General features: G+C 35.8%; 2 protein-coding genes and 1 pseudogene across 3 annotated transcripts; 2 read left to right on the top strand and 1 right to left on the bottom strand.

Annotated features, from left to right (window-relative positions):
• The first annotated feature begins 30 nt into the window (after window positions 1–30).
• LOC132055421 (conserved oligomeric Golgi complex subunit 1) lies at window positions 31–9,818 on the top strand. The gene is made up of 6 exons (XM_059447228.1): window positions 31–2,439; window positions 4,602–4,796; window positions 5,317–5,597; window positions 7,908–8,087; window positions 8,364–8,541; window positions 9,342–9,818. Exons 1-6 carry the CDS (start codon window positions 193–195, stop codon window positions 9,477–9,479), a joined length of 3,219 nt encoding a protein of 1,072 aa, XP_059303211.1. The 5' UTR covers window positions 31–192; the 3' UTR covers window positions 9,480–9,818.
• A 4,388-nt stretch (window positions 9,819–14,206) lies between these two features.
• On the top strand, window positions 14,207–17,286 carry LOC132055420 (uncharacterized). Of its 2 annotated transcripts, XM_059447227.1 has the most exons (4): window positions 14,215–14,367; window positions 14,513–14,990; window positions 15,887–16,072; window positions 16,771–17,286. In XM_059447227.1, the coding sequence occupies exons 2-4, from the start codon at window positions 14,529–14,531 to the stop codon at window positions 17,050–17,052; spliced, it is 930 nt and encodes a 309-aa protein (XP_059303210.1). In that variant the 5' UTR covers window positions 14,215–14,367; window positions 14,513–14,528; the 3' UTR covers window positions 17,053–17,286. The 2 variants fall into 2 exon arrangements, with proteins under 2 accessions (XP_059303208.1, XP_059303210.1); XM_059447225.1 differs by having other exon boundaries at window positions 14,207–14,990.
• A 1,188-nt stretch (window positions 17,287–18,474) lies between these two features.
• LOC132055185 (katanin p60 ATPase-containing subunit A1-like) lies at window positions 18,475–26,219 on the bottom strand (annotated as a pseudogene).
• Window positions 26,220–26,573: the final 354 nt, after the last annotated feature.

The following is a 26,573-nucleotide window of genomic DNA, read 5'->3' as shown; positions in this document are numbered from 1 at the left end:
CTATCTGAAACATAAAGGTGTTTTGAGGCATCATTTTTGTCATCGTCTCTCGTACATACCCGCTACTCAAGTCATACACCATTCTTGACAAAAACTGGAAGTTAACACCTCTTTTACTTCCATGAAAACATCATTTCATCTCTAGTCTCTACTACTGTCACTCCACCTTTAATTCCCCTCACCGGCGTTACAATGAGGGTAGTGACACCTACATCCCCATCACCATCACCATCATCAACACAACCCACCAATCAAAACCACCATAACACTACCCCAATTGGTGTAAGAAACCAAGATGCTGAATTACTCTTCCGTACAAAACCAATATCCGAAATCCGAAACATCGAAGCAACAACCCGTAAACAGATCCAAGACAAAAGCGAAGAGTTACGTCAACTCGTCGGTAATCGTTATCGAGATCTCATCGATTCAGCTGATTCAATTGTTTTAATGAAATCATCATGCGACTCCATTTGTTCCAATATATCCGCGATACACCATGGCATTCTTCATTCCCTTTCTTCCAATGTAGCTGATTCACCTAAGTCAATTTCCTCTTTTGACCCTGCTAAAGCTAGGATTTACGGAATTGCTTGTAGGGTTAAGTATTTAGTTGATACACCTGAGAATATTTGGGGTTGTTTAGATGAATCTATGTTTCTAGAATCTTCTGCACGTTATGCTAGGGCGAAACATGTACACTATAGTTTAAATAAAAATAAGGACTATAAAAGTGTGCTTTTTAAATTTCCATTGCTTCAACATCAATGGCAAATTGTTGAGAGTTTTAAATTTCAGATCTCACAGAAAAGTAGAGAGAGATTGTTGGATCAAGAAATTGGTTTAGGGATTAAAGCTTATGCTGATGCTTTAGCTGCAGTTGCTGTTATTGATGAACTTGATCCCAAACAGGTTTTAACGTTGTTTCTCGATTCGCGAAAATCGTGTATTAATCAGAAGCTAAATGGGTGTTCGAATGTTAATGCGACTAGTTCTGATGTGATTTTAGTTTATTGCGAAGCGTTAAAGATTATTCAGGTTACTGTGGGGCAAGTAGGGGAATTGTTTTTGCAAGTGTTGAATGATATGCCTTTGTTTTATAAGACTGTATTGGGTTCGCCACCTGCGTCGCAGTTGTTTGGTGGAATACCTAATCCTGATGAGGAAGTGAGGTTGTGGAACTCGTTTAGAGATGATTTGGAATCGCAAATGGTCATGTTGGATAGGGATTTTGTTTCGAAGGCGTGTTCGGATTGGTTGAAAAATTGTGGTAAGGAGATAATGAACAAGATCAATGGAAAATACTTGATTGATGTTATCAGCTGTGGGAAAGAGCTTGCATCTGCTGAGACATTGATACGGGAAACTATGGAAAATAAGCAGGTTTTGGAAGGGAGTTTGGAGTGGCTTAAGAGTGTTTTTGGGTCTGAAATTGAGTTGCCATGGAAGAGAACACGTGAGCTTGTCCTGGGAGGTGATTCGGATCTGTGGGACGAGATATTCGAAGATGCTTTCGTTAGAAGGATGAAAGCAATTATTGATAAAGGATTTGATGAGTTGAGTGGATTAGTTGATGTTGTAGCGTCAGTGCGGGCCATCTCCGGAAATCCTGGTGAACGGGTCAGTTTCCAGGCATACTTGAATAGATCTTTAAATGGGGGAGGTGTTTGGTTCATGGAGCCAAATGGTAAAAAGGTTACCGCCATCCCTGGTTCCAAGTCACATCAGCCCGAGGAGAATGATTTTCGCAGTTGTCTTAATGCTTACTTTGGGGATGAAGTTAGCAGGATAAGAGATGCTGTGGACACCTGCTGTGAGAGTGTTCTAAAAGACCTGCTAAGCTTCCTGGAGTCTCCCAAGGCATCCTTGAGACTGAAAGATCTGGCACCATATTTACAAAATAAATGTTACCAAAGTATGTCAGCTATACTAACGGAACTGAAGAGTGAGTTGGATATATTGTCTGCTAACCTTCAAAACAAAAACCCAAAAGACGAGTCAGTGCCATCACCTGCTATACTCGTTGAGAGATCATTATTTATAGGGCGGCTTTTGTTTGCATTCCAAAAGCATTCCAGACACATTCCGGTCATACTTGGTTCACCAAGGTCATGGGTGAGTGAAACTAGAGGGACTGGCTCGCTTAAGGCCCCAACTCTAGTAGGGTACTCCATGCCACCCATCAACTCCCCAATCTCTGATGGTCCTGGAAATACTGTGTTTGATTCACCTAGAAGACAAGGTTCATTGGCGTCTGCTGCTTTGTTCGGAGTGGATGACAGTTCAAGCCCACAGCTTGAAGAGCTAAGTAAAATGACCCAAGATCTTTGCATCAGAGCTTATAATATGTGGATATCTTGGGTTTCTGATGAACTTTCAGTTATCTTATCCCAAAATCTCAAACAGGATGATGCCTTGTTGGCAACAACAACCTTGAGAGTAAGTGCCATTCTTAAAGCTGTTATGGCTGGGTTTCCCTATAGAACTTTACATGCCATTTTCCTTCTTATGCTTCCTTTAGATGTTCATAAGTCATCCCTGTATTATATAAGTCACTTCTACCAGTGGTCTTGGTATTTACTTGCAGCACTTGTTATCAAAGTAACTTGAAAATCATATCTTCTGATCCTGGATTTTAGAGGAATTTTCTGCTGATAATTTTATTATGAATTGACGGGCCCGAATAGCCCGGAGTGGATACAGAGAACTAGTGTAGCTGACCCCATAGTTTAATGTTAAGGGTAGTTGATTCATTGAATTCTAGATTAGGAAGGTTAAATAGAGAGCATCCAAGAGGATTAGTATATCTGAGCATCAGTTATAACTTCATTAAAATGAAGCATAGCACTCATGGAACTATCCTGGTCTAGTTGGGGGAGGGGTGAGAACTATGTGAATATCTACCATAACCAGCAGGAACCTGAGGGTTGACCTTTTCTTGCCTCTCCCTCAAGTTTGTACATACAGATACATGCTTATTACCATTGGCACCTATAAGTACGCTAGGTATTCGACAAGGAGGACTTCATTTTTCCACCAGAGTAATCATTTCAGTTTATTTTAATAATTTTCCTTTATAGCTGACTATAAAGCAAGCATCAAGAGCTGTTGGCTTATCTAGGATCAAATAAGACAGTCAATCTTTCTGTTAAGTGTAAACAGCAAAATATTCTGTGGATTTAAGGACAATTATGTGCTTGGGGTATCAAAAAGTATTTAACTACCCTGAGATGTCATAATTTCTAATTTTCCTTGTGCCAACTATGAGAAAATTGAGACACTGTAAAGTGATGCACAAATTTGTGGTAAATTTTGGATTAATCTTCGCTTCTGCCAGGAAGCCATGCCCTAATCAAAAAAAAAAAAAAAAAAAGGAAAAAAAGAAAGATCTTGAAACTTAATATTGTAACTATGTGAACTATTACAATATTTTGTCATCAAAAAATATTGTAATAGTTCACATAGTTATTCTTCTGATCATAAACTGTTCCTCCATGACATGTTATACAAACAATTTTGTTGGTGTAAGGTTTGCGTACACTCTACCCTCCCCAGACCACTTGTCGGATTACACTGGGTATGTTGTTGTTGTATAAGAACGCTTGTTTGGTGTTTTCTTCATAGGAGGTTACGTAGTTTAAATTTTGGTAAAAAAGGTTATAAAGAGTTTAATCTAGTCAGGATATAGCAAGTCATAAACCATCACAAAAGTTCTACAAACAAGCATGCTTCGATTTCCTTTAAAAACAATAGGCGATGCCCAATTATTTTTGTACGACTTCTTATGCTGCATACAAAGTTATGTTTCACAAATTTATCAGGGAAAGGAAAAAACATTAACTTTCACAAAGTCAGGGAGTATTCATCATCTTTTTTCTCTTTACTTTTTCCTCCTTTTCTGTTAGTTGTAATGCTGTTTGTACATTCAGTCTAATTCTTTGGATTGATGTGACATCAATTTTATCTCCAATAAAGAATGATATATTTATAGGTGTTTTGCTCGCTGTTGTATAATGTACTTGGTTATAACATAACATGAGAAGATTTATAACTCTGAGCATGCCTATTCAAAAACAAAAATAAATTAGGTGATTTCTTTTCATCTTCCAAGTCCTGGTGGGTAGAGTAACATGAAATTTGTGTTGGTGGAGAGGTAGAATCATCCGGTAGATTGGTCAAGGGTGCATACAAGGCAGTATCTTTATACAAAAAGGGAAAAAGAAAAGAAAACATGCCTATTCCAAAAAAAAAACAAGGTTTTGGTTTTTCTACATGTTTTGTGTAGGGCGGGTTCCCTGTCCTGCACGGGGGTGTAAGGCACCAGATCTTTTTCATGCTTATCATTGATGGGAATGTATAGCTGTGTGTATACATATCTTTTTGTCTAGTTTACATAGTCCTCTTCCTGCGTTCTTTTACGCCATGAATGCAAGTCATGCATGCTTAGATAATATGCAAATTTCAGAATCTTCCACCATATTAGCAATACGAGCTTCTTCCCCTTCTTCTTTAGTTACTCTAAATTAGTTTATCAAGTTTATATATCCTCTTAATTGGCAATTGGTTGCTAAGCGGGCTTCCTCATCTTAACATTTCGGCAGGGTTGGGAGGAGACCGTTGTCAAGCAAGATCAGTCAAATGAAGGCGCGTCAGAGATGAAGATATTGCTTCCTTCTATGCCTTCTTTGTACATAACCTCTTTTCTATTCCAAGCTTGTGAAGAAATTCAGCGAATAGGTGGACATGTGCTTGATAAACCTATTCTGAAAAACTTTGCCTCGAGACTGTTAGATAAGGTACTGAAAGATATACACTTTTCTTTTCCTCAAATTTCAATGTTTTTGAGAATTCTCACTTGTTATCTTATTATGGATTATCTTCCATAATTGTGGAGAGGTATGAAAAGCAAGAAGGAACCATATGCCATTTTTCAGAGTTAGTTTCTGCTGGAATCTAATGGACCCCAAAAGGTCCCTGGTTGAAATGAACACACTGTTTGTCTGAAGTTTCCCTTGAATTTAATTTTTTCCTTTTCTTATGGCTAAGGGCAATTTCTTTCTAACCATCCTTTCATGTCCTGTTACTGATTTCTCTGACCTTTGCTAAATCCTCTTAGAGGTTGTTATTGTTAAGTATTTGAATGTGGCTCATGATACATACATCTCTTTTTGATAAAAAACTGGAAATATGAATCACCAGCATTGGTGATCTTATTCAATTCGTAAAGATTTTGTTTACATCTCTATTATTGGAAAAGATATGTGCTATTTGATTTTAATCTTCAGCTGTGTACTGATGACTGTCGCATATTGACAGATGATTCATATTTATGGAGACTTCCTTTCCAATCAAGAAACTCAGGGATCTCGAGTTTCGGAGAAAGGCGTGTTGCAAATTTTATTGGATCTAAGATTTGCTGCGGATATTCTCTCTGGTGGTGATTCTACTGCAAATGAAGAACCTTTGAAAATGCCGAAGGTGAAGCATCCTTATAGAAGAAAGCAGGACGTACAACTAAACAAGTCAGTCTCCGAAGAGCGTGTCAATGGGTTGATAAGTAGCTTTACGCAAAAGCTGGATCCTATTGATTGGCTCACGTAAGCTTTTCCAAACCAGATAAACTCAATGAAAATATTCATGCTGCTATATAACTTTGCTTTCGTACCTTACCTTCAAATGCTATTCCCTCTTTTCCATTTTTTGGGACTTTTTTGACGAGGCATAATATTAGTAGGTTAATTTTTCCTACACAAAAAGAAACAATGAAGTACTTTTGAAAATATCAAAGCAGAATTGTATTTGGATTAGTGAAACTTGTAACAATGAAGTACATTTGAAAATATCAAAGTAGAATTGTATTTGGATTAGTGAAACTTAAGAATGCCATTTCATGTTGAAGAAATTATACCGGGATTATAATGTTGGGATTATAATGTGGGAATTAAATTATGACGGGACTATTTAGTGGATATAATGTTATTGGTAGATGTTTGGTTCACTGGATTTAAAATGGGATATACTGGGTATAATATGAAACACGTGTTTTGTTTGGACTAGATAAACTTTTATTTCCAATTTTAACCTTGGCTTTCTTAAAAGACTTCGGCAAAAAAGCTTTGGAGAAGGGCAAATGTATCATTTTGTTGTTTTATTCCGGGTTTGTAATCTCAGGATTGTTATCCCACATAGAGAGTGGTGCAAAATAATACCAGAATTGTGGTATAAATAATTCCGGACTGTTACTCCCGAATTAAAAACTCTACCAAAAGTGGGATAAAATAATACCCACATTTTATCCCAGGATTATAATCGCTTATTCTCGTAACTAGACGACCCCTTAGTTGTTATCATTATTTAGACTAAGTAAAGTTATTTCTTTTAGTTTTATCAGCAACACAAACTGACTAAGTTACTCGGACTCGGCAGTTTGGGTGCCGTACCCGTGTCGACACGACACTGACACGGGTAAGGGTATGGGATCTGTGTCGGATCCGGTCAAATGAGATCGGGTGTGTTGACCAAAATTTTAGGGAAAATTTTGAGATTTGATTTCCCAAAATTTTGGGAAAATCAAGATTTGGGAGATGGGAAATGGAATATGTAGTAACAGAGACATGGGTCGTGTTTTACTGGGAAAAAAACAGAGATATGGAAAAGGATTTGTTGGGGAAGAAGATTTAGAGAAGAACGAAGAAGAAGACGCAGATGCAGGGAAGAACGAAGAAGAAGAAGACGCAAAGACTAATTAGGATTGACCACTTTGTTAATTGACCTCTTTGCTGATATGCTGCCACGTTGGTCTATGAGGATAAACATTACATATACTAATTATTTTTGGTACAATTAAAACTCTATTTTTTTCACACCCTTTTCAAAAACAAATATTACAGTTTTAATTGAGAGTTTTAATCTAAAAAATATACAATTATTTAAATGTAAATTAAAGATCTGCATATGCTTTGAAGGCACACATTTTTTATTTAAATAAACTTCATATATATTTTTTGAGATGGAAAAATTTCTATTTTTTTTTTGGAATAAACTTCATATGTACTACAAATAAGTATATGCTCTGAGTAAGCAAATTTTATTAATTAACCTAATTATGCAATTTGTAAATGTTTTCTTGGAAAAGAGGGATAATATCTAATTTACTTATTAGCATGTTAATTTTTCATAATTATGCATATATTTATAGCTTACTTTTATATTTTAAATTTATTTTTTGCTGAATCCCCGCACCCGTACCCATACCTAGATCCGTATCCCTGAATCCTAAAATTTTGATCATGAAGGATCCGACCTTCGGATCTGTACCCGTGTCGGACACCCGCACCCGAGTCCGAGTAACTTAGCAAACTGATGAAGGTCCTTCCTAAAAAAAAAGTGATTCCAGTACAAAAGTTTCACTTCCATTGCTTGCATACAATTCAAGCTGGTACATTTCTGAATTTTTAAAAATTCAACTGTTCAGTGTATTCTGACGGATTTTAAAAAGGCTTGTGCTGCTATAATCGAACTTCTTTGGTGAATGCCATGCAAAGATGGTTTGTTGCCTGAGAGCTATCTACTTCATACTATAGGTCCACACCCTTGAGTAGGAATTGTTGCACAACACATGGCACTGATATGATAGGAATATTTTTCTAGTTTTTGTTTCTCATGTTGGGCAGCAAAATGGCTGAAGGAGCATTATTAGAATGTTGTTTGTCAACTGCTTCATCTGCTTTTGCATCTTGAAGTGCACTCTTTGTTGCTTAGGGATATATGAAATAACAAACTGTTGGTTTTACTTGGATTCTGTTGCCTCTTTTTGGGGAGGTCGAGTGGGCATTGGATGTATAGTAGATTGATGTATTGTGCTTTCTTGGTCTAGTTAGTTAACACTTTGGCTGATTCATTTCCAGCTATGAGCCATATCTTTGGGAAAATGAGAGGCAGTCATACCTGAGGCATGCTGTCCTCCTTGGGTTCTTCGTACAGCTAAATCGGATGTATACAGATACTGCTCAGAAACTGCCAACCAATTCAGAATCAAACATCATGCGCTGCTCTGCAGTACCTCGCTTTAAATATCTCCCCATCAGGTTGATATGCTGTAAATTTTATAAATTACACCGTTCAATTCATTTTCTGCTCAGTTTGTGGTACTCTTTCACTTCTACCAGGATTTGCCTCATTTTCTGCTCAGTTTGTGGTACTCTTTCACTTCTACCAGGATTTGCCCTCCTTGATTGTCTAAATGGAGGGATTACATTTCACACACTTGTATAAATTGCACTGCATTCCTTATGTTGGATATAACATTTTATCCTCTCAAAGTAATATTCCTTAATGTGTAAATTTATAATTTTGTAATCCAGTGCCCCAGCATTGTCTTCAAGGGGGGCGACCAAGGCATCCATCTCAGCATCTATTGATGATGTTTCATCGAGAAGTCCTTGGAAAAGTTATACAAATGATGAGCTGGCTCGAAAGGTTGACATTGATGAAAATTCTAGTTCCGGGATAACAGCGCCATTTTTGAAATCATTTATGCAGGTAAACCATTCCTCCATTTTCTCTTTGTCTAGTCTCTTTAGAACGTCCTGCTTCTTTGTAATCTTATTTTATGCTTACAGTTCCAAGCTTACTCTATTTTTTTTCCCTATTGGGGTCAATTAAAATAACCCCAAACTAGGGGTGCTATGATCCATAAATTACAAAAGACGTTACCTTTTTACTTCAAATTCTACATCAACAATATATTCATCTTGGTAAACACAATCACAAAACTAAAGTAGCAGGCCCCCCCGGCTCTCGCCCTTTCTCTCTCATCTTCCAACTTATAATTCCGTAACTCATTAAGGTGTTTTTCTTATTAAACGCTTCAAAAGAGAGGATAAAGCTTCACAAAAGACGCATTATAGAATGATAAACTGGCCTGCTTGCTTTAAACTGTCAACCTTCTTACTAAGTGAATACATGAAGATTGGGAGAAATTGATTTGAGAGTTGCTTCGCCTTTTCTGGTTCTTTCTGAAACAATTTCTCCATGATTCTCAAGGCTCGACAGGGCTTGTCTGCTTTTCTGCATTTTCAGCACTCTGGTGCTACCAAAACATCTTCTAGTTTATGACGAGAATGTAAAATGCTTCTTTAAATTAGGGAATCTGATATTGTAGCTCAGTATCACATTTAAAAAGGTTCAGGTCTTTGCCATTCGGAGCGTGCACTTTCAGGGGAATAGCCAGTTACTGGAGCTGTTATTTTAAACTGTGAATCGTGAGCTAAATTGTTGATTTGACTGGATTAGTTTTTTTTTCTTTACGTAAACCTGAATTTTGTACCTACAATATCCAGGTTGGCAGCAAATTTGGAGAGAGCACGCTGAAACTGGGATCAATACTAACCGATGGGCAAGTGGGCAGGTTTGGTGACATATTACCTGTTCAAGCTTCAGGCTTTCATTCCTTCTTCACAGCTGCCAGATCAGAGTAGCTATTGAGAAACTTTTAATGAGCTTTATTCAAAAATACAACCTTGAAGTTTGACATAAGTTGCTTTTGCCGGAAGCAGAAAGAGTAGTTTACTAAAGATCAAGAATGTAGCGATGATGAACATTAGGAGATGAATATTCATTTTTGAGGGGAATGTAGCATAGGCTCGTTTTGTTTTACTTTTTGTATTTTTGCATCACGGATAAGGGAATTTTACTCTGTAATTTATGATACTGATTGGAACCAGCAGTCGATGAGCTTAATCTGCATGTATAAAAGGGGATAAATGAGTTGTGAATCAAAAGATGTTTCAGTAGATGTAAATGATGTTATTCTTTTACTAACTAATTACATTTCCCATCTACTTGTACACAGTTGTTTTGAGCTTCTTGTGGGAGCTGTCTTCCTACAACTCTTTGCCCTTGCTTGTCTTAATCCCCTGGGTTCTGGAGTTAAGTGTGAACCAACATTTGGGTTGCTTGGACATGAAATCGTCCTCATTCGATTTCTTCTCTTTTTTCTTCATCGCGGGATTTATAATTATAATGAATTTTGAGTCCAAATTGTTTTTTAACTGAAAAGTTGAACAATAACTTACGGTCAAATTGTTTTTAACTGAAAAGTTGAACAATAACTTACGGTGATTCAATTAAGCAACAACTAGTTTTCCTTTCATGTAGTTTCCTGAATTACTACCTGTTTAGTGGTCCCTCCACCGGTTTAGGAAAATCGTTTTCCTTTTCTCGTTATTTCTTTTTTGGCTTGTTTTATTGTCCATACGTGAAACAGGTCATCTTCAAATTTTAAGGAAGAAATCCATGAAAATATGGAGTATATTTTAGAGAGAGATAGTAAGAATGGAAAGGAAAAGGATGAATAGTAGGTGAAAGTACAAGACACAATAAGGATATGAATATGTGATGAAGGTTTGTGGTAGTGGGTCAGTGTCAGAGTGTATAGTTCAATCGGCTACATGCGATTTAATTAAGTGGCCCATGGGTCATGGCAATGTCATCTTTGGATTGTATCCCCCGCCCCCCACACTCCAGTTCAATAATAATAAATTAATGACCCACCTTTTCCATCACTCACGACTCAACTGCTTTCTTTCTGTTATTGTCCACTTCTCAACAAGTGCGGTGTCAGGATTTTTAATACAAAAATTTAAAATATAAAAAAATAAATACACAAAGAAATCAAATGAAATTTAATGTAACTATATGTACATAAAAATAATTTTAAATATATATAAACAGTTTAATTTTCTGGTGAATAGGATTCGGTTGAAAACCCTTAGCTCTTCCTCCCACCGCCCCTGTCAGCAACACAAATAATGTGATGTAGTCTTTGCCCTTATAAATCTTGGGAAGATTTTATTGGTGGAATTAATTCCTAATTATTCCGCTTGTCAAGTTAAGCAATGGTTGAGGAGTCAATAATATGCATTCATAAGCAGGTGATAGGCTCATATATATGAATTTACATGTAATAATAATTCGAAAACGACATATACACTCGTATGTTGATAGTGAAATATTGGTTGTATATACTGATGTGATGATACTTCATGATCCCAAATTTTATTCTTTGCTTCTAGATCTACTATAATAAGAAGAAGTGTTAGTACCTAAGTAGACGCTTTTCATACCAGTTGACATTGCAGGAGAATTTTAAATTGAAATGTTATAAGTAGTTCATAAGAAACAATTTCAATATTTTGTTATGCTACAAGTTGTAAGTTACACTGCTTGGTACAACTACCTAAGAATTGGGACATTATTGTAGTGAATAGAGATATTATAAACAATTCAAAAGAGCTACAATCAATGATTGTGCTGGGATGAATATGATCTTTTTATTTTTAATATAAGTTTAGAGTTCGAATTTTCGATATGAAAAATCATACTGGAAGCATTTCTTAGTTTAATAAGCCTTACACCAGTGTTTTCAGAGGCGTTTTCGGGGCGAGTCTCGGGGCGTCTAAAAAAACGCTCCGGGACGCAAATGAAAGGCGTAGATTCATAGGGCGTACGCCCTAGAATTTGGGGCGTAAGTTCCCGGCGCAAAAGCTTAAGCCGCTGGTGTAAAGGCGTACGCCCCGGGAGTTAAATTTGATTTTTATTGTTTTAAAAGTATTTTTGTTACAAATTATGATTTTTATTATTGGTATAATGATATTTATACTTTATGTTATCATGTTGTAGTGATTTTCCTAAAATATATAAATAAATAAAGCAACTCTCATAGAAAATAACACTGCTACAAATAGTTTTTTTTTTTTTTAATGATTATGTCTGAATTTGATATGATTGAGATTTCATAGCACTATGTTCCTGAAGCAACTTTATCCATATTTGTCATTTCTCTCACACATTTTGCCCTTCTCTTTCTTTGAATATAAAAATAAAAGTCAGTGCAAATATTAGTTGAAGTGGACTAATAGATCTGAAAATTGATGATAAAGTGAATGAAGATTTTATTTTAAAGGTTATCCAGGCTATTGTCATTTTTTTGTCTTGTTACCTTTCTCAAATAATATTTATGATGATTCTTTTTATATTATTGGTGATTTATTTGCAGAATTTTAATAAAAACTTAACTTTTGCTAATTTTTAGTAATAAAATTATAAAATTAAAGATACATGAAAAGTACACCCCATAAATTCATAAAATTTACTCTCAGTGTCTCGGAGCTTACGTCTAACCCTATGCTGCGTAAAACGCTCCGCCTCGCGCCCCTGTCTCTTAAAACAGTGCCGTACACTACGTCAATTAAAAATTTGTCGGTCCTTAAAATGGATACCGGATATCATGTGCGGTTGAGAAACCAACAAAAAAATACTAAAAAAGCTGTTCCATTACAGTAATGTTTTGTCTTTATTCGGACCCTACCACTAACTGAACAAAGAAGATACTGTTTCGGTAGTAAAGTACCTATTCTACCCGAAGAAGATTAGAAATAAACACACGACATTATCTTTAGCAGTATGCAAAAGATCAAGTGACAGTCGTAAAATAGTTGGCATTTTCTTGCTTTCGTAAATATTTGAAAAAAGAAAAAAGAAGAAGAAGAGAGAAATATCAGAATAGGGCAGTGGTTAGTGAACGAAGTACTGTATAATATATTGAAGAATCTAAATTAGGTAGCTTGTCTAAAATCCAAAAGTATTATCAATACCCCAGCTTTAATGAATTCGTTGCACCAAAAGGTGGTAGAGTGAAGTATAGTGATTAATAATATGAGATGGACAATTATGAGAGACTAACAATTGACTCTTGAAAGAGACAAAAATGTTACATAGTTCATTTTTTTTCTATTTGTCTAATATTTAGTGAGACGTAGTTGAGATTTGATAACAAGAAAATAAAGTGTATAAGTTGGGAAATACTCTCTCCGTGTACTTTTACTTATCCACTTTAGATTTTTCACGTTGTTTAAAAAATAACAAATAAAGTACATAATTACCAATATACCCATATTAATTTAGTGCATATTTTTATTGGATTTGAAAAATAATTTGAAGTGAGTAATTAATACTATAAGTAAAACAGGAAAAAATAAATTGTCTTATCTTGATATGCTAAAAGTGACAAGTAAAAGTAAATTTAGAATACTGGACAAGTAAAAATAAACGGAGGGAGTATTGTCTATGGTCTTTTAAAGTTCGGAAAAGGGCTCAAATATCCATCCAACTATCGGAAAATGGCTATTTATCACTTGATCATAGTTTGGCTCATTTATGCCATCGAACTATAGGAAATGACTCATTTATCTTATCAAACTTTAGGAAATGGCTCATTTATCCACTCATCAATATTTTAACTCATTTATCTTGCTATCGATAATTAAAAATGACTCATCCATGCCATTTTTATTAACGCCGATTTTATAATACCAAATATGACATGTGGCCTCCAATTAAAGGTCTACGTCATTTAATTAAACTTTCAATTTTAAATACCAAATTAATAAAAAATCAACCCATACACCTTACCCACCCATAAATAATTAGAACCTATCATACATGGTATTGTAAAACCATTTAATGAAATATGGCATGGATGAGTCATTTTTATTAACGGGCGATGGCGTAAATGGTGCAATATTGACGAACAAGATAAATGAGCCATTTCTATAGTTCGATGGCATAAATGGCCCATTTTCATAGTTCGATGGCGATAAATAGTACAAACTATTGACGAAGAAACTGGCATAAATGAACTATTATTTAGATAGTTGGATGGCGTATTTAGCGCTTTTTAGTTTTAAAGTTTAATGGGTTATGAAGTTTGTTACATACATACAAATTTAATGAGTTTCTCAAATAAATATCTAAAATTTTGGACCGAAATTACTAGATTTTGGCATTTTGCTGCACACAAATTTCCTATGCTAACCCCTTCCCTGATTAATAAATAAAATAGATGAAAACTTTATATAGATAAAATACATGAAATCTTTATAAAGTCATTTCTTCAACTATTTAATTAAGTTATATAATTGATTCAACTCCACAATTTTGTTTTTTATATTTTTAAAAAAGAGCTTTAAAGGAGTTTACTAAAATTAGATCCATCTTGTTCGACAGTGACAAGAAGCTGCCGACACTTATTCCCGAACCAACCATATTGATTAGGCTTGGAATCAGGTTCGGCTTCGGCCACTTCCAAACCTCCTCCTCCTCCTACTAATCTAGTTTGTCTCTTCGGCTTCATTTACTCTGCTTCTTCCTACTCCTCCTCTATTTCTCTACAAAAACTTTGCAAATTAAAAAAAAAAAATCCCATGCAATTCATACAAAACACACAATTCATAGAATTTTTTTCATTTACAAACAATCTCATAAAATTTTCACGAGCTACAATTTAGTTATTGAAGAATTTTCTGGGTTTTTTATTCAAGAAAATTTCATAAAGCACTATAGTTTGTAGGCTATTTACAGTACCCAGCTAATTATAATTTGTAGCTACTGTTCAGTTGTTACCGCTTGTATTACTTATACTCTGTCAGACTTGTTCAGAATTCTACTACAGGTTCAGTTCTTGAAAAATGTTGCACGCAAAATCAGAGTCAGATGTAACAAGTCTAGCTCCATCATCACCTTCAAGGTCACCAAAGCGACCAGTTTATTACGTACAGAGTCCTTCAAGAGACTCACATGATGGTGACAAAACATCCATGCAACCAACACCAAGTTTTAATAGTCCTATGGAATCTCCTTCACATCCATCATTTGGTCGACACTCTAGGAATTCATCGGCGAGTAGATTTTCAGGCATATTTAGGTCGTCGTCCGGCAGGAAAAATGGTCGGAAAAGGAATGATAAAGGGTGGCCTGAGTGTAATGTGATTCTTGAAGAAGGGAAGTATGATGAATTGGATGATGATAAGGGATTAACGAGGAGGTGTCAAGCTTTGCTGGCGCTTTTGGGGTTTGTTGTTTTGTTTTCTGTCTTTTGCCTTATCATTTGGGGCGCTGGACGTCCTTACAAAGCTGAGATTACTGTCAGGGTATGTTTCTTTGTTCTTGAAGTTAGAGGTGGATTCAGAATTTTGAGTTTATCTGTTCTAGTAACTAGAAAAGATAACTTAATTATTGAGTTTTGGATTGTTGATAACTTAATTACTGAGTTTTGGATTGTTAAGGGGTTGTTTGGTTGTTGGTTAAGAAGTGAATATTCATGTACTAAACCACCATAACTAGTACTAACATGTTTGGTAGCATTATAGTTGCTGCCTGTTATAAAATTCAGTACACCAAATATAATGATTGGTTACATACATATACTCTAGTTATGGAGGAATTTATATATTACTTATGCAGGATAGAAAATGAAATAACTAATCCTTGCAAACACCTGCATAACTTCAACCAGCAACCAAACGACCCCTTAAGTGCATTTCTCAACACAAATATAGGATTTTGGCAAAAGCTACTCGTTTTAATGAAAGAATACTCTAGCTAGCCGCATCTACTTGTAGAATGAATGAAATTTCTGAATTTTTAGGGGGAAAATAGTGTTTTGTCCCTCTGTTTTAGAAGTTCTTGTGTTATACCACAAGTTATGAGACATGGGTGATATCAGCTGTTGGCCAACCTCTAATGGTATGACATCTCCTAATACAACCTCCAATCTCATCTATCATGACACTTCTTTATAAATTAGTAGCAGCGAAATCCAAAATTGACATGGTTATAAGTCAACAAGAAGTCCTCAATTAGCATTCTTCAATGGAAATCAATATTCCAAGAATTCTTCTCCTCACGATGTTAATTTTTTTTTTTTTGTCAAAAGCTGCAAGCGGAGACTAGGAAGGAAGGCATTACAAAGCCAGCAACTTTGTTTCAGTTCTAGCAAGTTGACTAACTTTATCTTTGTGTCTTTTTTTTTTTTTTTTTTTTGCAGAGTTTAGCTGTAAATAACTTCTATGTCGCTGAAGGTTCGGACTTCACTGGAGTTGTAACTAAGATGGTGACAGTGAACGGGTCGTTGAGAATAAGCGTGCACAATCCTGCTACATTCTATGGCATTCATGTTAGCTCTACCCCCATCAATCTCGTTTATTCAGACATCGTCGTTGCTAGTGGTCAGGTAATCTCATTACATATTTCTTTCTTTCATTTTATATTTTTTTTGGTAAGGATATATCTCGTACTTGACATTCTTCCTTCTCGCTGCTAGTCGTTAAGTATGTACGGACGGGTTGGACTACATATGGGCAAGTTAAAACAGGTTTGAGTTAATAAATAGATTGTGTCATAAACCCCCCAATTTTTGGGTGGACTAAAATGAATGGGTCAAATGGGACTAAACAATTGTTATAACCGAACTCAAAATCATTGCATTTGGGTGTTTTGTTCTTTTATAATTTTATTTAATTACCAAACTAATAAAAGTTTTTTTGTTTTATTTATCATGACTATTATTAAACAAACAACAAAACTTATTTTTTAATGTTTTGATAACTTTATCTTATGAGTCAATTTAGGCTACATCTGTTGTCCAAATTGACCTAAGCTTTTAGATGGGCTAAGATGTATTATGCCCGAAATGAACTATCAACGTAGTCTGGGAGGATTTGTCAGGTTATGTTTTTAGGGGGCTAAATGTGACCCCTCTGTGTACGAGTTATGTAGGAGTTGCCAAATTCACGACTGGAAATGTTGCCAATGTCATTTTAAAACTCTGTATTAAGGATGTTGAGAAGACGGAGAAACAACGCCAATTAATAAAAGTTGACCTATTGCGCGTCTTGATTACCTTCATATTCTTTTCTTTTGGTTTTGCAGCTAAAAAAATATTTTCAACCGAGGAAGAGTAGGCGTACCGTGCTGGTGAACATAGAAGCGACAAAGGTTCCCTTGTATGGAGCTGGATCAAGTCTTGATGTATCACCTAATGGTGGTTTTAAAGTTCCATTGAAGTTGGATTTTGAAATCAGGTCGCGTGGAGATTTGGTGGGAAAATTAGTTAGAACAAAGAATAAAAAGGAAATTTCATGTGATTTGGTGATTGACTCTACTAGCAACAAACCTATCAAGTTCAAGAAGAATTCTTGTGTTTACAGCTGAAGAAGATATGAGTTTGCTTCATTTTCAGTTTGTGTGCAGACAACTGTAAAATTTTCTTCTTAGCGAAGTTCAATTTCCACTTTGGGTGTGGCAAGCTTCTGTAAAATTTCTCCTTTTTTTTTTTTTAAGCAAAGCAAGTCTAATTTTGAGAACAATAACATGCGAATAAATTAGAATTTCCACTTTGGTGTACATATGTAAGTTTGTTATGAATGATCAAGTGTATTCAACATATCATCCTATATTTTTGTCTAGTTCAAAACTTTCTAGCTCCTGTAGTTAGTTTTCTTTCTACTTTTAACATTTTCAAGAAATGTAAGATTAAACCTGCCTAGTTACTCCTCTCCCTGAAAATTTGGACTACCAATGTTCATTCCTTTTATCTTAAAATGATGATTTCAATAAATAGAGGCATTATACAAACAAAGGGAAAGTTTAAATAGGAAAAATTAAGAGGGTTGATGGGAAAAGTGTCCAAATAATACAATTTTATTGTTACATCTGATTTTAAGTAATAAATTTATTTTATTAAAATTGGAAGAGATGTCATTTAAAATTTTCAATTGAGAGGGGAGGCCAGTTAAATTGAGTCTACATTCTTGAACCTTTTCTCCATTAAATGTAATACCTTTTTCTCTTCTTTTCTTAGTATGCAAACTGCACATTAATAAAAATAATACCTTTTTATTATTTTACTTTTATGTAGACAGACAAACAATAGCATAAAAAATGTAAATGGAAAGTACTTAAATGAGGATAACAAATATAAAGAAGACGGGATTTTAAGACTTCCTACTACTTCATTCTTAAATAAGAAAATGCACTAATCAAGTAAATGATGGAAAATGTACTAATTAATGAATTGGGAATGGAACTAGCATTTTATAGGTTACCTTTTTTGTGCAACTACAAACAGAAACTCTTTTAATGTGTTATAACTAGTATTCGTACCCCTTTTTTGTGGCATTACTACAAACCAAGAATATATGTTCAGATGTTTCAGAAGCATTCTTACAGAAAGGCATAGATTGTCACTACTAATTCCAACAGAGTGGAGATAGTTGTTTGATGGTTATCTTTCATGAATAACAAAGACATGGGAAAAAATTAACTTAATTCAGGGTTTTGAGCTTCCAAATCCATCTAAAATCTTTGTTATTTGAAACTGGCCAGCATTTCTGTGAATGATAACCTGATAAGCAGAACGTGTGGAAAAAAGACCATTTGAAGATAAATCCCATATGGGTGTATATCAAATATTTTTAGAATGGGAATGAATATGTGTGGTAAACATACCAAAAAATAGATTCATTTCTTTGTTATAGACATTTGTATTACAGTTATATGAATCAGTACCTCCACTTTCAGGCTTGAACTACCAAAAACAGAGGCAAAATTAGGTCAGGATAAATAGATTTGGGATTGAAACTCATGTCCGCAGTATTATAAACCAAACCAAGGGTGAACCTTTCATTACAGAAAGACGCAATCGACAATGTCAAAATAGATTGAGAACCAAACAGAAAGAATAACAACTATGGCATCACCAATGTCAAACATCACTGTGTATGTCGAGACCAAAAAAAAAGAGGTACTGCATTTACACTAACAATTTAAGTGTTTTCATTTGATAAGTTACCTGATTTTCTATGTTGATCGAAATTCTGAAAACCATTTCTCATGTCGTTCAATGTCCCCGGCAGAAACTGTAGGTTGTATTTTATCTATAGCTTCTAGGAAGTCATCCATCATAACTGGAATTTCCGAAATCTCAGCCTCGGATATGTTCTTAATGTCATCTGGGTTTTTCCCTACTATATTACGTCTCATCCCATTTAAAGAAGCATCTCTGCATATATTTGTTAGATCGTCCCCTCTGTAACCTTCTGTTCTTCGTGCCACTGGGTCAATATCCAGGCCGGGAGCTAACTGGCATTCATGTTGCAGATTATTAGTATCAACAAAATCTTCTTTTCAATCTCAAGGGGCAGTACTAACCGGAGGCAAATCTAGGACAGGGTCTGTGGTTCAACTGAACACATTACTTTCGGCTCGAACTTTGTATGCAATGCGAAACAAATTAAAATTTACACAAAATGTTACACGCTCAATTTGGGCCCACTAACTCTAAATCCTGGAGTTGCCTTAGATGATAGCAGTTGTCCAGCATATCCCAAGCGCAGAGAAAATATTTGAGTCTGTTTTCATGTCATGATGTAACAAAAGTTTATGTACAAGGCCTCATTTATTTTCATTAAGATTAAGATGTCTGAACCTAAATGTACATCTGAATGATTAAGATGTTGTCTCTTGATCTGAACACTGAATGATTAAGACCGTTTGTTTTTCAACATCTGAATGTGCAAAATGTATTTATTTAAACATAATAAATATACAACTCAAATAAAAAAATAACTAAATATTAGAAAATAATATAAATGTAATAAAATAAAATTATTATTTGATAGGAAAATGAAATATTTATGTTCGCCGGTGGTGGTGGCGATGCTTTGTAGTGGTGGGGTGGTGATACTTGTGATGGTGGAGGTAGTTGGTGTTGTAGTGACTGGCGCGATGGTGGCGGTTGGTAGTGGTGGTGGTGATTGTGATGGTGGAGTTGGTTGATGTTAGTAATTGACGGTGGTGGTGGTGGCGGCTAAAGAATGTGTGGTGGGAGTTGACGGGTGCTAGTTATGATGGTTGATGTTAGGCGTATTTATACGCTTAACCGCCGTATTTTGCCCATATTGTACCTTGTTTAGAGGACGAATTAAGCTAAATACACCTAACTAATCATTGATCTTGCATTACGAACTAACACATGTGTGTTGTTGCAATTAGGTAATTTGCGAGGAAAACGTGGTGATTTGGATGAAAATGGAAACGTGTATGTAAATTGTCTAAGTATAAGATGGCATCACTGCCACGCTGAGCTTAAGCCACAACGAGACAACCACACTCCATAGCACTCGCTCAGCGAGTGATATGGTCCATGAGTGAAGAGTGTGAAAAAATGACTAAGTGTAAAAAGGGACGACCACCTCGCTGAGCTCATGCCATAGCGCAAGACACTCACGCCTTGACACTCGCCCAGCGAGTAAAGGAAGCTGAAAGTGACTCCAAGGAATTCTTGCTAAGTGTAAAATGGATCACAAGTTGTGTTGAGCTTGTGCCATAGTATGATTGTTGTAGTATGAACTTGAGTTGACGTTTACTATATTTATCATATGAGTTATTTACTTATTCTTGTGCACGACTATTTTACTGCTTCGCGACCAGTAGGGTACATATTTGATTCTTAGATTGAACTCGAGAGAGAAATACTAAGATAGAACGAAGATTAAGTACAATAGGATCTTAACCCTGGGCATCGAGGATCGGATTTGCGTCAAGGATAGAGATATACCTAATTCACCCTACTTGGTTGATATACAGGAAATATAAATGCATATGTGAATGTTCATGACCATAGAGATATAGGCGTGGAAGTAATACAAATAGGTGACTAGAGAACTCGAAAGATTCGTAGTCATAATATAAACCCTGTCAATCAATAACTCTATAAAGAATAAAGTCAATGAAAGTGAGTGCGCAACATGAATACGAAAGTGCCGTAACACTGGAATGTTCTTCTCTCTCTCTCTCTCTCTCTGTGGTAAACTCAAGCGTCAAACAACGTTCGTTACAAATTATTCGCATAAGTAGTTAGTTATTTACTTTTTGCATTAGTTTATAAAACAAAACAACCATTCTCTTTCTTACTTGCATAATCAGGAGTAATAGTGAATTCTCGTTGAATCATTGATCATAAGTCTCTGTGGATACGATATCCGACTTTAACAAGTCACTATATTACTTGACGACCACGTACGCTTGCGTGTGGGCTGGAAGCAACAATGGTAGAAGTGGTGATAGTAAGGATTGACAGCAGTGGTGGTGTGGCTGATAGTGGGGGCGGCGGCGACGACGATGACGGTGGTGGCGGCGACAGCGGTGGCTGTTGATATAATTATAATGATGGAAGTGGCAGGTGTGGTAGCGACTGACAATAATGGTTGTCAGAGGTGGTTGGCGACGTTGGTGGTGGTGGTGGTGGTGGTTGACAATGATGGTGGTGATGGTTGTGAATGACAGAGGTGTTCAGTGGTGGTGGTGGGGGGGGGGGGGTGTAGTGCGTTGGTAGGGGTGAGGTGGAGGGTGAGGGTTGGGAGGGAGGTTAGGAGGGTGGGATAGTTGATAGTAGTGGTGGTTGTGATGGCAGAGATGGTTAGTGGTGGAGGAGTGATGGGTGGGCGTGGGTGGGTGGAGTTGGAGGGGTGGGTGGGGGTAGATCTGGTTGTGGATAGAGTGGTAGTAAAAATTATCCATACAAAAATATCTCTTAATGATAATTAAGACTTTGTTCAACATCTTGATGATTAAGGCTTATTTAGATCAAATGAGTGTTTAGATCGTAATGTAAACAAATGCACTTAATGGCCTGAGGTCTAAACCATTCAGATTCAGACCTCCATTAAGTGCAGACAAATAAGGCCTAAAATTCATATATATTTCCAGCATCACCCTTCCTTGTCATTCTAGTACCTTAAAAATTATGTTGAGATGTAACCAAAAGGTCTCTTATAATTAATTTCTTCCTTTTTTACATTTTTGTCCCTTTTATATACCATAATATTGTATTCTTGTGATCATGACAATCACTGAACTATAATATGCAGCCACATAGTATAGCTTACTTGCTAGGTAGTTCAAATATTATGTATGCGTACATTTTCTTTTTAAGTCTGAAAATTTTCAGTGTTTACCGTAAGGCATTCCTTTTATTGACTTTGAACATTGAATCTATTCTTTGAGCAGATACATATGATGATTATATAGCAGACGAAGCACAGTAGTAACAAGACAGAGCTTACCGCGATTGATTTTAAGTTTATCTTTATTAGCTCCTTACGGCTCTTAAAATCAGGAAGCAGGATGTAAAACCGCTTTTCTAGCCGCCTCCTACAGTTGTACGGTGAATCAGCAATTAGACAAGATCCAGATATGGAACAGAACACAAATCACAGTTACAAAAGCAAATATCGAGTCTTGACTAGGAATTTGAGGAGTAAAGTTAACCTTAGTGCCTCATCAAGATCCCAGGGGAAATTTGTTGCTGCCAAAACTGTCACTGGTTTGCCTGCAGTATTATTAGTGGAGTTGTTTAACCCATCGATCTGAACTAGAAGTTCAGACTTCACTCTTCGGGATATTTCATGCTCTCCTGAAGCCCTAAGAAACAGATTCAGAGTTGATGAAGTTTTACCCCTCGGATTAAAACTAAGAAATTATAATTGTAAGAGCTTATTTATGCTCACATTAATGTTGATTGTTGAGCACATTCATAAATGATTTTTGGAAACTGAGCACATTCATAAATGTTAGTGTCAAATGTATGCAAACATTAGAGGTAGGTGAAGGAAAGAGGAGCAGGACGAAATATTTAGAGTTTAAGGTTTATGCATTGATGTTATAAAAATTATTTTCACAGTAATCAAGTAACTTATACTCCCTCCGTCCCATTTTAAGTGTCTTACTTTTCTTTTTTGTCTGTCTCAAAAAAAGTGTCTCTTTCTATATTTAGTAAGTTTTCCAGTTCCAAGGCAAGTTTAAGACCACAAGATTTAAAAGACCTCACACATCTTTAATTTAAGACCACAAGATTCAAAAGTCTCTCTTTATTTCTTAAACTCCGTGCCGAGTCAAACTAAGACACTTCAATTGGGACGGAGGGAGTAATATGTTAGAGGTAGGTGAAGGGAAAAGGAGCAGGACAAAATATTTAGAGTTCAAGGTTTATCATTTATGCATTGATGTTATAAAAATTATTTTCACAATAATCAAGTTACTTATAATATAAATATCATAAATCTTTATGATAAAACATTAATTGATGACCTGATAAGATAATAATCAACATGCTATAGATATGATCTAGCAAATATCAGTTTAAAGTCACTGCGACCTCCAATTGCACTGCTCAGACGCAATAATTGGTAGCTTGATAAAAATCTCTATGGTCGAAAATCAAATACATGCCAGTATGTATGGATGCATTATCAGTGCAGTGCAGACTAAGCTGCTCAAATGAAACTAAAGTATGATTCAGTTTTGATAAAATATACAGCCTCTAAATTCCTTCCTACTAGGCCTTCTTCTAAGGTTTCAAATTTGCTTTAACCTTCTCTGCTCTCTGAAGTTCCTATGCAAAGCTTTGGACTAGTAGAGGCACTTCACTTATTTACTCCGTAAAAAGAAAGAACAAACTGGTCATGAAACTAATATACGGTCCATCACCAATCAAGTTCTATTAGATGGTGGAAGTCTAGTTACTAGGAAGTGTAGACCCGTAAACATATATCTACGCCTAGAAGTTTTATCACCTATGGTGACGAAAACAAACCTTACACAACAGCAAGACAATGAGAAATATCCTCAGCTATGTATATGAAATCACTTTAGAAAGAACAGGTTACTTACCCTCTGGCACTGCAAAGAGAATCAATCTCATCAATGAAAATTGTTCTTGGAGCACGAGCATGGGCAAGATCAAACAAGCACCGTACCAATCGTTCACCCCTCCCCGTACCATTTTGCACACAACGAAGAACAAGAAACATTCAGAAATGTTGTCCCACACTCCGTAGCAACAGCTTTCGCCAAGAGTGTTTTCCCAGTGCCGGGAGGACCAAACATAAGAACTCCTCTACAAGGTCTCCTGATTCCCTGCAAGTAACATTGAATATGTGAACTATATAGAAGTTGCATAATAAGTATTCATTAGTCTTCTATTAATGTTCCATGTAGTTACAACATGTGCATAGCTGCAACTCAAAACTTATATATCAGCAAGAAATTGCAACTTCCATTGGATCAAATTGTATCCTTGTTGCGTGACGACAAATGTATGAGATAATTAAGGTACAGGAAAAACTATTACCAGCTTATTATCTTAATTATGCGCGAGGAGCATATCCACCTCTGATGAACAGTTTGTTACAAGGCAAAAGAAAAGAAAATATGATGCGTGTTTGGTATGGTGGAAGTCATTTTCCTTTGACGAAAACATTTTTTCAGGAAAACAGATTCCTAGAAAACGTCTTCGGTGTTTCATCTGATTTTCCGTAAAATATATACTAAATAGTAATAATAATAATAATAACAATAATACTAGCGAATTCGGAAGTATTTTGTTGAAAATTTGTAAGCAGTAAGGTTAAATAATAATGTCTAAATGTTATTTGGCGCGATCAATATGAAGTTAAAGTTAACATAGTTATAAAGAAAATGACATAATTTTCCCCACTTTGCGAACACCAGCAAATGATGAAATATTCTCCTGAAATATAACTTCCGTCGTACCAAACACACACTCATCCTTCTTAGTATGCTTATATTCAGAATCAACTATCAGCGGTACCTGGAAATATCGAGGCATCCACAGTGGGAGTAACACTGCCTCCCGTAAAAGCCTCTTTGCTTCATTCAGTCCTGCAACATCATCCCATCTCACCCCTGTATTAGTACCCAAGATTTCCTTTTCAAGAGTAGCAGCCAGCTGAGGATCAGGCCCTTTATACTCTCCCTTTGACTTAACGCCTTCTACAGCATTCTGATAGTTGTGAAGAAAGACGCTAAGAATATTATAAATGACTTAAAGTCACAGCTTGGTAAAAATAGAGTGAAGATAAATTGAAGTAAATTACGAATTCAGAATCCAAAGTCAGCACCGGAAAGTTATGTATAGCCAATATTTAAATTCAGCTTTATCCTCCCCACTGACTTTTTCTTGGATACAGCTACCAAAAGTTCTGGCTAGGTGAGGGAGTGTTGTACAATGTAGCTACAATCAATTTAACGTATGCTTAATGAATTTCATTAACTATAACAGTAAACTCTACCACTTTTATATAAAATATAATCTATAGTCAATTTGGCCTTGTAGAGCGAAGATTAAAGACTATTTACACTTGTAGTTTGGTAGAATATTTTTTGTCATTTATGTCTAGATTACGGCTTAAAAAGCAACATTATCAAAATGTTCTCGAATAGTAATAAAGTTAGATGAGGTATTTGTACCACTTGTTGCACTGTGTTTCTGTAATTATTTACCTGCTCAGCAATGCTGATCAGTCCTCCCTATAAAAATTTCATAAAAAACAGAAAGTTAAGCGAAGGTGAAAGATTATTTAAGATATGGAAGATAGATACTTGCCTGAAGTTGATGTGTGGTTTTCTTCTTCTCTGTTGTCTTTGTGGGTGATAGTCTGACCCTCTTTGAACACTAGCACAATCATAAAGTAAGTGAATATTAATCTGGCTTGATTAAAAGGCTAGAGACTCAAGGGATTTCACCTTATACCTGCTGAATTGCATAAGTAGTTGTTTTATCTTGCTGGAATTGGAGGGTGTCGAAGTCACGATCAAGGTCACGTTTTTTTTGCTCATAAATTAAGGTGAAACCAGTATAGCATAGGCCTTTATAACCAACTAGGGTAAAGGGGTAACTGCTGCCGAGGTAGTCTGAAAGGAAAGCCAGAACCTTTTGACAGTGGTTGTAGTTATCCAATTTGGGTTCTACGGCCATGATCCATTCCACCAGCTCCATCATGCTGAGATGGCCATCTTTGTTAGCATCGAATTTGTCGAAGATTTTCTTCATCCTCTCCTCTCTGATGGGGCAATTAGATTCGAACTATGGGAGTGTAAGTATAAGCTTTGTGCAATATTGTCATTTTGATTTGAGTCTGCAACGTTATCAAAAATGTAAATATTAGTACCTGCTGAATTGCATGAGCTGTTTTATCTTGCTGGAATTGGAGGGTGTCCAAGTCACGATCAAGGTCACGTTTTTTAAACTCATAAATTAGGGTGAAGCCAACATACGTTATGCCTAGGGCACCATATACACTATTGATGAAAGAGTGGAGGTATTCTAAAAGGACATCCGGAATCCTTCTAATATTGTAATTCAATTCGGGGTCTACAGCAGTGATCCAAGCCACCAGCTCCGTCAGGGAGAGATACCCATTTTTATTAGCGTCGAAAATCTCGAACATTTTCTTCATCTTCTTAGCTCTCACGGAGTAATTACGTTCACGATCACTCATCATCATCAACTTCTTCATCTTCTTCAAAATAACTTAACACTATATGCTTACTACAACTAGGGTTCAGGAGAAAGGCTTGAAACTTACCGGCAGAGAACTATGCAATGCTGTTGCACTAAACACCTCTCCTACTCTGATTCAGTGACAAATACATCCTCCTTTTACTATGAAAATTTTGCGCTTGCACCTCCCCATGATGTATATTCATAACTAAATATATTAAAATATAATTAGTAAAAAAAACATACTAAAACTATAAATAAAATATTTTTTCTAAATATATTAAAATATAATTAGTAAAAAAAATTATAATATAGAAATTTCTCCTTTTCTTATATTAGTTTTTTATTTATTCTTTTGCTTCAAAATTAT

The sequence above is a fragment of the Lycium ferocissimum genome, chromosome 5 (genome assembly GCF_029784015.1).
Source record: "Lycium ferocissimum isolate CSIRO_LF1 chromosome 5, AGI_CSIRO_Lferr_CH_V1, whole genome shotgun sequence".
NCBI lineage: Eukaryota > Viridiplantae > Streptophyta > Magnoliopsida > Solanales > Solanaceae > Lycium > Lycium ferocissimum.
Note: the sequence above shows the minus strand (reverse complement) of the source record. Positions and strands in the feature narration are given on the sequence as shown.